This window comes from Dryobates pubescens, chromosome 25, assembly GCF_014839835.1.
Source record: "Dryobates pubescens isolate bDryPub1 chromosome 25, bDryPub1.pri, whole genome shotgun sequence".
In the NCBI taxonomy this organism is placed as follows: Eukaryota; Metazoa; Chordata; class Aves; order Piciformes; family Picidae; genus Dryobates; species Dryobates pubescens.
In genome coordinates this window covers 1,528,442-1,539,525 of record NC_071636.1, presented here as the reverse complement: position 1 = coordinate 1,539,525, position 11,084 = coordinate 1,528,442, and the positions used below count along the sequence as shown (strand labels likewise).

At 68.9% G+C, this 11,084-nt stretch overlaps 1 protein-coding gene across 1 annotated transcript; it reads left to right on the top strand.

Annotated features, from left to right (window-relative positions):
- Positions 1-1,423: 1,423 nt before the first annotated feature.
- GAS2L1 (growth arrest specific 2 like 1) lies at positions 1,424-9,272 on the top strand. Its single transcript, XM_054173011.1, is given in 7 exon segments — positions 1,424-1,601; positions 2,882-3,544; positions 6,748-6,855; positions 7,059-7,155; positions 7,420-7,564; positions 8,071-8,286; positions 8,288-9,272. Coding segments are annotated over 6 exon segments (2,145 nt in total). The 5' UTR covers positions 1,424-1,601; positions 2,882-2,893; the 3' UTR covers positions 9,216-9,272.
- The last annotated feature ends 1,812 nt before the right edge of the window (positions 9,273-11,084 follow it).

Genomic DNA, 11,084 nt, shown 5'->3' with positions numbered 1-11,084 from the left:
TAAAGCCGAGTTCAAGGGTAGCGTGCCGAGTTATCTTTTATCCCCCCCCCGCCCCTCCCCCTTTTGAAGCCGGTTGTTTAACGAGAACTAAACCCCCGCCCCCCGCCCCGTGTCGTGAGCATGCTGCGCACCCCCCCGCGGCGGCGGCCAGCTGTGAGCCTGTGAACGGTTGTGACGGTTTTCTAAGAAATAAAATTCCCGTGTTTATAACCCAACCGCTGCCCGACTCTCTTCCGAGCCTCCCGCCCGCCCGGGGGGCGGCCGCCGTGCCCCCCCCGGCGCCGTGCCCCCCCGGCGCCGCCCCGCACGCCCCCGGGGCGCGGAGACCTGCACCGAGCCGGGGAGCGATGGGGCCGCCCGAGCGTCCCGGTGCCCCGAGCCTGCAGCTGTGGCATCCCCAGCACCGCCCCGGCCGCAGCACCCACGGCGCCCACCGGCCGTGGCGTCCGTCAAGCACACCCCCAGCACCGTCATCCACTGCCCCCCAACCACTGCCCCCCCAACACCCCCTCAGCACCTTCAGCCCCCAACCACAGCCCCCTCAACACCTCCACCCCTCCAACCACAGCCCCCCCAACACCCCCTCAGCACCTTCAGCCCCCAACCACAGCGCCCTCAACACCCCCTCAGCACCTTCACCCCCCCAACCACAGCCCCCTCAACACCTCCACCCCCCCCAACCACAGCCCCCCCAACACCCCCTCAGCACCTTCAGCCCCCAACCACAGCCCCCTCAACACCTCCACCCCTCCAACCACAGCCCCCTCAACAGCCCCTCAGCATCTTCACCACCCCAACCACAGCCCCCTCAACACCCCCTCAGCACCTTCACCCCCCCCAACCACAGCCCCCCCAACACCCCTTCAGCACCTTCACCCCCCCCCAACCACAGCCCCCTCAAACCCCCACTCAGCATCTCCACCCCCCCAACCACAGCCCCCTCAAACCCCCACTCAGCATCTCCACCCCCCCAACCACAGCCCCCTCAACGCCCCCTCAGCACCTTCACCCTCCCCACCCACAGCATTCCCACCCCCCCCATCCCATCTCGCCCCCTCCCCAAGCCAGAGCACCTCAGCCGCGCTCTCTGCGCATCCTCAGCCTGCCCCCCGCGAAGGGCTCCGCAGCGCATCCCCATGGGGGCGAGCCGAGCGCCCCCCAGTTCCCAGGGCTGCAGCTCCCCGCCCCGCCGTGACCGCGCTGCCGGTGCAGGGAGGGGTGCGGAGCGTGCAGGGGGGTCCCCGGCTCACTCCGCCGCCGGCCCGGGCGGGGCGTGTGCGGCGCTGTCGCCGCCGGCCCCCCCGGCCCCCGCTCCCGCCGTGTCCCCGCCCGGCCCGGCCCGGCCGCCGCTCCCGTCCCGGCCCCTTCTGGGCCGCCTCCAACTTCCCGGCCGGGGCCGCGGGCAGGCGGCGGCGATCCCGCTCCGCTCCCGGTTCCCTCCGGCCCCCTGCCCGGGCCCGGCGGCGGCGGCGGATGGCGGCGGGGGACTGCGCGGGGGCAGCGGCAGCGGCGGGGCCCCCCCGGCGCTGGAAGCCGCGGCCCGGCCCGCGGCGGGGAAGGGGCGGGCGGCGCGGCCCGGCCCGGCGGTAGCGGAACCGGCGGTGAGTGCGGCGGCGGCGGGGGAGGGGAGTGGGGGCGCACGGTGGTTGGGGGGGGTTGTCCCTGCCCCTGTGTCCCCCACACCTCGGCCCCGTCCCCCCCCAGCCCCCCTCCCCCTGTCGCCGCCGCTCCCTCCCCCCGCATGTTTCCCCAACAAGTCGGCAGCTGCCTCGCAGGTGCGGACCCTCCACAGCCCCTCCCTGGGCAGACAGACCGCAGGAGACCCCCCCGGCACAAAGGGGACCCTCCCCAGAGACACCCCCACGAGAAGGACACGCACCCCAACCCCCCCAGCCCCCTCCTCCCAAGAGAAGAGGGGCACTCGGGTATAGAGATACTGCCCCCCCCCCCCCAAGAGAGACAACAGACCCAGACCCTCTCAGCAGATAGCCCCCCCCAAGGGAAGCCCCTCTCCCCCCCCGCAAAGACACCCCCCCGCGTTCCCCCCCGTCCTTAAGCAGAGGAGCCCCCACCCTTGAGCACAGCCCCCCCAAGCCACACAGTTCTCCTCTCCTCCTAGCAGCAGTAATGTCCTACCCCAAGGCAAGGCACATCCCCCCAGGGTGTGGGGCTGGGGGAGGGTAGTGGGGTGTGGGGGGTGTCTCCCTGCCCCTGCCAGCGTGGTCCCTGGGGGTGTCACCTGCTCACAGGGTGGGGACAGCTGCCATGACTGGGCAGCTTTGGCCCTGGGAATGGGGAGCACTGGGGACAAGTTATCTATTAACCCCCAGGGGGCAAAGGGGACAAGGTGTGGAGGGAGGGGACAAGGGATGGGGTGACGTGAGATGGGGAGGGGCACAGGGTGGGGGAGTGTGGGGGGACAGGGTTGAGTGCTATGGGGTGGGGGGCACACTGGGGTGGAGGAGCCAAGAGGGTGGAGGAACACGATGTGGAGGGGACACAGCATCGGGGGGACATGGGGCTGGGGACCCAAGGTGGAGGAGACACAAGGTGGGGGACGTAGAGGGTGGGAAGAACATGGAGTGGAGGGACAGGGGCTGGAGGCAACATGGACTGGGACAGAGGCAGGAGTGCCATGGCTGCTGGTGGAGGCAAGGCAGGGTCTGGAGGTGGTGGTGGTACCTCTCCTGCTCCTGAGGGCCTTACCCATGGGTGGGGGGAGCTGAGGCATGGAGGACTCGCCAGGGGGTGGGGGTGTGACACTGGGTGGCCAAACTCTGCTTCTGGAGGAGCTTCTGGTGGCAGGTGGGGGCTGGGGGCAGGGGCAGGGTTGTTTCCCGGCTGCAGTGGTCCTCACTGTCTCCCCCCCACTCCCATGCAGCCGGTAGCCACCATGGCTGACCCCAGCCACATCCAGTCAGCCGCCTCCAAGAGCATCCGTCCCTTCCGCTCCAGCGAGGAGTACCTGGAGGCCATGAAGGAGGACCTGGCCGAGTGGTTCAACACCCTCTACGACCTGGACCTGCAGGCGGACACCTTCCTGGAGAGCCTGGAGACCGGCTGCCACCTCTGCCGCCACGCCAACAACGTCAACCGCACCGCCCTGGACTTCCAGCGGCGGCACCCCGAGGCGGCCGCCCGCGTGCAGGTGCCGCGGCAGGAGGTGGTGTTCCAGGCCCGGAACGTGGCGCCCGGCTCCTTCGTCGCCCGCGACAACGTCTCCAACTTCATCCGCTGGTGCCGCCAGGACCTGGGCATCCAGGACGTCCTCATGTTCGAGACCAACGACCTGGTGCTGAGGAAGAACGAGAAGAACTTCGTCCTCTGCTTGCTGGAGGTGGCCAGGAGGGGCTCCAAGTTCGGCATGCTGGCCCCCATGCTGATCCAGATGGAGGAGGAGATCGAGGAGGAGATGAGAGACCAGATGGCCTGCGGCGCGCCGGGCGCGCGCCAGGAGAGCCCCGGCGGGCACCCCGCGGCGGGCGCCTGCCCCGGCAGGGCACGGCCCATCTCGCTCTGTGACCTCAGGAACCTGGACGAGCTGGTGAGGCGCTGCGGGGGGAGGGGGCAGCGGGCAGGAAGCCTCATGGCCCGGGGGAGCTCCTCCCTCTCCACCTGCGGGAGCTCCTCTCTCCGCCCACCCAGGCTGTCCCTGGCCCATCCTCTCCACCCACCCACCCAGGCTGTCCCTGGCCCATCCTCTCTGTCCACCCACCCAGGCTGTCCCTGGCCCATCCTCTCCACCCACCCAGGCTGTCCCTGGCCCATCCTCTCCACCCACCCACCCAGGCTGTCCCTGGCCCATCCTCTCTGTCCACCCACCCAGGCTGTCCCTGGCCCATCCTCTCCATCCACCCAGGCTGTCCCTGGCCCATCCTCTCCACCCACCCACCCAGGCTCTCCGTGGCCTGTGGGATGTACTTCTCCATCCACCTTCCCTGTCTCTCCATGGCCTGTAGGAGGTTCTCTGCACTAACCCACCCAGGCCCTCAAAGGACCATGAGAGGTGCCCTCCATTCACCCACCCAGGCTCTCCATGGCCTGGGGAAGATCCTCTCTCTCCATCCATCTGACCAGACTCTACATGACCCATGGGAAGTCCTCACTGTCCACCCTCCCACCCAGGCTCTCCATGGCCCATCCTCTCCACCCACCCTCCCACTCAGGCTCTCCCTGGCCCATCCTCTCCATCCACTCACCCAGGCTCTCCCTGGCCCATCCTCTCTCCATCCACCCACCCAGGCTCTCCATGGCCCATCCTCTCCATCCACCCACCCAGGCTCTCCATGGCCCATCCTCTCCATCCACCCACCCAGGCTCTCCGTGGCCCATCCTCTCCATCCACCCACCCAGGCTCTCCCTGGCCCATCCTCTCTCCACCCTCCCACCCAGGCTCTCCATGGCCCATGGGAGTTCCTCTCCACCCACTCAACCAAGCTCAGCAGAGCCTCCTGACATCAGGAACAGGGTTATTTTGGTGGCCATGGCTATAATCATAGTGAGAGACATGGGTGTCACCCTTGCCACTTCCTCCCCTGGGTGGCAGGGGGGGGAACAGAGTGGTCCTCACCCCAGGAACCTGCTCCTGTCCTCCTCCTCCCAGCCCCCTGGCACCGGTGTCCCCAGGGACAGACAGTCGGCCATGGGGACACGCCGCGATTCGGGGTGTCAGGAAGGGTTGTTGGGGGTGTCCCCTCCACAAGGTGGGGTGCAGGGACCCCCCCAGCCTGGGGCCAGGAGGCTCAGGAGGGATTAGAGCCGGGCTGGGTGCAGGCCGTGTCCCGCGTGCGAGGCAGGGATTAATGCAGGGCCGGGGGGGACACAGGGCTGGGCTGGGGGGGCTGCCCTCCCCTGACTGCCTAAGCTCAAAGCTGCTTTTTAATTGAAACCCCAATTCCTCATTAAGTTCTGCAGCCACCATGCTCGGGGCTGGGAGGGTGTATAGGGAACATCCTGCACCCCCCACTCTGCAGAGTGCCCCCCCTGCAGATCCCCCCCCCTGCAGATCCCCCCCCCTGCAGATCCCCCCCCCCGGGCCCAGCACTGCCAACCCCGGCTGCATTTTTCCCAGCTGCGTAATTCCTCACCATTGGCTTTTATGGGCAGCGCTGGAGCTGAGGAGGAGCCTGAGGGGCCACATCCTGCCCAGCTTGTCCCCACGTCCCTGCACCCCAAGGGGATGGCAGCAGGGTCAGGACCCCCCCTCCCTGTGCCCCGGTTTCCCCCACCCTCACCCCGGTTGGGGCTGACCTTTGCACCCTGAATGGGAATCACAGCAGGCAGATCCTGCCTCAGCTGGACACTGCGACGGGCAGAGCTGCAAAAAAACCTCCCAAAAGTTACCAAATAGCCCCAAAAGGTGGGGGGGGGGGGGGGGGGGGGGGGGGGGGTGTCCAGCCCGGAGCAGGGCAGGATGCGGCCGCGTCCCCATGTCCCCTCCTGGCGCCCAGCCTAATCCCTGACGTCAGCCTGGGCAGGGCAGCCGTCCCGGATCCAGCAGGCAGCTGGCAGGCAGCAGCAGGGCAGGAATGGAGCTAGCATGGAGCAGGAGTGGGGCAGGAGCGGGGCAGGAATGGAGCTAGCATGGAGCAGGAGTGGGGCAGGAGTGGGGCAGGAGCAGGGCAGGAATGGAGCTAGCATGGAGCAGGAGTGGGGCAGCAGCGGGGCAGGAATGGAGCTAGCATGGAGCAGGAGTGGGGCAGGAGCAGGGCAGGAATGGAGCTAGCATGGAGCAGGAGTGGGGCAGGAGTGGGGCAGGAATGGAGCTAGCATGGAGCAGGAGTGGGGCAGGAGTGGGCAGGAGTGGGGCAGGAATGGAGCTAGCATGGAGCAGGAGTGGGGCAGGAGCAGGGCAGGAATGGAGCTAGCATGGAGCAGGAGTGGGGCAGTCTGTGGGGCAGGAGCGGGGCAGGAATGGAGCTAGCATGGAGCAGGAGTGGGGCAGGAGTGGGCAGGAGTGGGGCAGGAATGGAGCTAGCATGGAGCAGGAGTGGGGCAGGAGTGGAGCAGGGCAGGAATGGAGCTAGCATGGAGCAGGAGTGCGGCAGGCTGTGGGGCAGGAGCCAGGCAGGAGCGGGGCAGACGTGGAGGAGGAGTGGGGCAGGCCATGGGGCAAGAATGGAGCAGGAATGGGGCAGGCAGCGCAGCCATGGGGGTGGGAGGGTGTCACCTGGCAAGCCCCCCCCCCCATGTCTGCCCTTTAGCCTTGTGTCAGATGTGGAAGTTTGGGCGGGGGGGCAACAAAAAAGAGGCTTTAACCTCTCCCTGCTGGGAGATGTTGAGTGCAGGGGGGCACTGGGGGGCCCTACCCCACATCAGGGTGCCTGGGAGGGGCACACATCCCCTCTGGTTTGGGCATTAGTGGGGTTGGGCTTGGGGAGGTGTTTTCTCCTCCTTCCCCATTTTGGGGCTGCTCTGAGCCCCCCACATTGGGGGTTCACAGGGTGGGTGGGCTGCACGTGTGGTGCCAGAACAGGGCTGGGTCTGTTCTCAGCCTGCTCAGGGAGGGGCCAGCACTGGGAAGCCCCCCCAGGCCCCTCTCCTACAGCACGTGGGTGCTCCCCAGTGTTTGGGGCTCCCACCCAAACCCACCTGGCCGAATCCTGGCAGGTACAGGCAGGAGGGCAGCTGCCAGACTGGGTGGGGGGGAACGTGGTGGGGGGGCCAAGCTCTATATAGCCCACACCACGTTCACCTATGCACAGGGGGGGTCTGCACCCCACCAACCCCTTGCTTCTCTGCTGGCAGGTGCGGGAGATCCTGGGCTGCTGCTCCTGCCCCTCCCAGTTCCCCATGGTCAAGGTCTCCGAGGGGAAATACAAAGTGGGCGACTCCAACACCCTCATCTTCGTCCGAGTAAGAGCCGCCGCCGCGTCCCCCACCCCCACCCCAGGACCCCCTTCCTTCCCCTGCAGGGGACCCAACCTGAAGGACACCACGGAGGGGTGGGCCCCAAGCTGCTTTTACTGCCCACAAGACACCCCACACGGGGGATGTCAGGTGCAGGGGAGGCCCTTCGGCCCTTCTCACAGGGTGACAGGCAGTGGCTTGCCCCTCAGGTGCTCAGGAGCCACGTGATGGTGCGTGTTGGCGGCGGCTGGGACACACTGGAACATTACCTGGACAAGCACGACCCCTGCCGCTGTGCCTCCCTGGGTGAGTGCCCCCAGGGACACCCACTGGGCGCTGAACCGCTCCCAGCTGGCCCTGGGGCTCCTCTCGCTGGGGCTGGGCTGATCTGGCTGAAAGGATAAAGGCAAAACCAAGGGGAGTGAGGCGAGTTTGGGGCCAAATTAATTCCTGAGGTGATTAGTGCACAGCCTGGGAAAGCTTGGCTGGGAGCGGTGGGTGCCAGCACCCCGCGAGGGCGGGCCGAGGGGGGAGGGATCCCCCCTGACCTCTCATCACCTCTCCGTGCAGCTCACCGCCTGCCTCAGCCCCGTGCTTCAGGCTTCTCCCCCCAAAAGCCGGCTCCCAGCACCCTCTCCACCACACCCCACGCCCCCAGCCCCAGCACCCCTCGCCGGCCCCGTGCCACCGGCCCCCCTTCGGGTGGCACCCTCAGGTAGGTCACCCGCGGCTGCCGCTGGGGAGGGACAATGCCTCAGCCCTCCCGTGGGGGCTGAGGCCTGGTGTGGGGCTGAGGCCTGGTGTGGGGCTCAGAGCTGGGGTAGGGGCTGAGGCCTGGCGTGGGGGGTGAGGCCTCGCTGCCTTCCTGTGCAGGCAGTTTGTACGGGGGGGGGTGGAGGGTGTTGGTGTAGCCAAGGAGAGCGAGATGGGGCCCTGGAGGCGGGGGGGGGAATGGGGGATGCAGTGGAGGGGCCACAGGGGTAGGGTAGGGTGAAGGGGGTGCAGTGGGTGAGGCAGGGGGGAGCACGGGGCGGGGGGTGTGAAATGGAGGGGCAGAGGGGTGCGAGGGGCGGGGTGAGGGCAGCAGCAGTGTGGGGGTGAAAGGTGCGGGACAGGAGGTGGGAATCGGCTGCGCAATGCCGGGGGGCAGGGGGGGGGCAGTGCCGCTCCTTCCCACCCCTGATCCCGCTCCCCATGTGTCCCCCCTCCCGTCCCCCCCAGGCCCCGCGAGCAGACCCGCGCCCGCCGCTGCTCCGGCGACAGCGACTCCTCGGCCTCCTCGGCGCAGAGCGGCCCCGCGGCCCCCGCCCGGGACGGGGCCGCCCCCCGCCGCCGCGACGCCAGCCGCGGGGGGGCGCCGCCGCCGCCGGCGGCCCGCGAGGCCGCGCCCTCGCGCCCGGAGGAGCGCGGCCGCTCGCGCGTGCCCAACGGCCCCCGCCCGCGCCGCGCCGCGCGCCCGCAGCCAGGGCCGCGCCGCGGGCCCGCAGCCGCTGCTGCTGATCAGCCGCCGCCGGGACGGGCAGCACTCGTGGACGCGCGCCGAGGCCGCCGCCCGCGCCGCCAGCCCCGCCCGCGCCCGCGCGCCCGCGCCGCGCCGCGCCTCGCTGGAGGAAGGCGTCAAGGGCGCGCGGGCGGAGCGGCCGCGTGGCGGCGGCGAGGCCTGGGAGCGGGAGCTGGAGGAGCTGGGCCGGCGGCTGCGGGCCCCGCTGCGCCTGGAGCCCGGCCAGGAGCAGCAGCTCTTCCGCCGCCTGGAGGAGGAGTTCCTGGCCAACACGCGCATGATGGCGGAGATGGAGGACCGGGAGAGCCCCGCCGCGCCCCCGCCGGCCCCCGGCGCCGCCGACTCGGCCTACTGCTCCTCCTCGTCCTCCTCGTCCTCCCTCAACGTCTTCGCCAAGGACGGGCGGCGCAGCGGCAACGGCGCCGGCCCCCCGCCGCCGGCCGCCCCCGAGGCGGGGGACGCGGGGCGCCGGCCGGCCCTCTCCAGCTCCTCGGATGAGAGCAGCTGCTTCCCGGCCTCCTGGGAGCCGCGGGGAGGCCCCGAGTCCGACACCGACTGGGCGCCGGGCGAGGACGAGCTGGCGGAGGAGCCTCCTGCCGTGGCCCACGGCCCCCCGGGGCCCCCCGAGCCGGTGCCTTGCGCCCCCGCGGCCTCCCCGCGGCCCTGCGCCAAGCCCCGGCAGGACACGCAGCCCCACATGAAGCCGTCCAGGATCCCCACGCCGCGGGGCTACGGGGCAGCCCCCCGGCCCGCCAGCAGCGGCGCCAAGCCCTGGGGGGCTCTGCACAGCGTCCTCTCCTCTTTCCTGGAGCCCGGCTGGGCCCCGCGGGAGCGGGAGGGGCTGGATGAGGACGCCTGGCCGTGAGGGGCCCGGCCGGGTGGCCGTGGGTGGCGAGCAGGATGGGGAGAAGCCCCCAGCAGCCCCGGGGACGTCAGAGAGCTGCTGCTGGCGACGGCACCTGCCTGGAGAGGCCTGGAGCGGGCGAGGGGCGCCGAGCTGGGCCGGCCCTGCAGCCAGGGCTCTGGCACCTGGGGACTGTTGTCACTTGGGGTTGGGCCCTGCAGGGAGCCCCCCGTCGCAGTCGGGCAGAAGGAGCTCTGGCTGTGCCCCAGGCCCGTGGGGACCAGCCCCAGGCTGGGTGGCCGGGGGGATGGTGGCCGGGGGGATGGTGGCTGGAGCAGACAGCTGTGCTGTGGCTTGGGTGTCTGGGAGCAGAGCTGGAGAGCAGTGAGCTCCTCTGAGCTGTGTCTCTTCACCCCTCCTCACTCTTCTTTCCTTGTTTTCCTTCTTGTCATCTCCTTGACTGCATTCCTCTCCTTTCCCTGTCAGCATCATCTCATCTTGGCCTTCCTGTCCTTCTCATGACTTCTTTTGCTCACCTTTTCCTTCTTGTCTCCCTCCTCTTTCTCCTCCTCTCCATGACTTGGGGACATGCAGCTTGCTGCCACAACCTGTATGTCAGGGCAGGGGTGGGGGTCAGCTCTTCCTCTCCAGCCCCCTGAGCAGCTGGCTGGCTGCAGCGTTGCCCACAGCATGTTTGTGTTCCTGACATAGGACAGGGCTGGGCCTGGAGGTCCCCACCCAGGCCCCTGTGCCCCCCCTACCCTGCTGGCCCTGCATGTCTCCCCAAGCCAGTAAAGACCAACAGAGCTGAGCCCACTGCCTCCAGTCATCTGTCCTGGGGGTGCAAGACCCTCTGAGGGAGAAGGGACCTGCCAAGGGAGGAAGGCTGTGGGGCAGCTGGCAGAGTTGGGAACATAGAGAAGAGCCAGGGTGAGGGTAGGTTCCCATGGTCTACACCCCTAGGGACACCTCAGCTGCATCTGGGAGCCCTCCAGCTCCCCAGAGCTCTTGGAGGTGGCTGCAGCCAAAAGTGCCCTGTGGGCAAGGGCCTGCTCCTGAGAGCTGTTGGCCCCAGGGGGAACATGACTGGGGGCAGCCTTGGCAGGTTGTGGGCTCACCACAGGGCTCCCAAAGCAGTGTGACTACCATGCTTACCAGCTGCCTGCCCTGCCTCTCCCCTGGGATCAGTGCCAGCCCCCTGCAGGGTGTCCCAGAACAGTGCCAGTGCCCCGTGGGAGGCTCCAAAGCAGCACCAGCAACCCCTGGGGTGTCCTGCAGCAATGCCAAGGCCCTGGGGAGCAGCCTGGAGCAGTGCTGGTGCCCCATGGTACTATCCCAGCGTGCTGCCAGTACCCCACAGGGTGCCCCAGAGTGACTGTGCCCAGCAGGGTGCCTGGCAGGGGCAGGCACTGTCCCCCTGCAGGGAGCAGCTGTGACCCCTGCACCTGTCCCCCAAGGAGGGGCTCAGAAGCTGGGAGGGGTCCCTGGACCCCCAGCCAGGAGAGGCTGTGGGAGCTGAGCACAGGGCTGCCCCTCACCCTCCTCAGGGACCATCCTGTCCCACACTTTCCCTTGGCCCCAGGCCCAGTGCTGGGCAAGCTGCTGCCTCAGGCCTTGCTGAGCCAGAGGCCAGGGCCACCAAGACCTGGAGAGGACTTTATCAGCTGGCTGGGAGGGCAGGGCACTGCCGGGAGGAAGCTCACAGCATCCTGCTTCCTAAGGGAGCAGCAGGCCCTGGCCCTGGGCAGACTGAACACAAGGCAGCAGCAAGAGATTGAGACTTCATATATTAGAGATTTCCTGCACCAAATGCTTCTAGGTGGGGGGGGACCCATGGCTTTATTCTGGGGGCTGGGGGGGGAAAGGAGCAGTGTCACCCCCAGGGAAGGT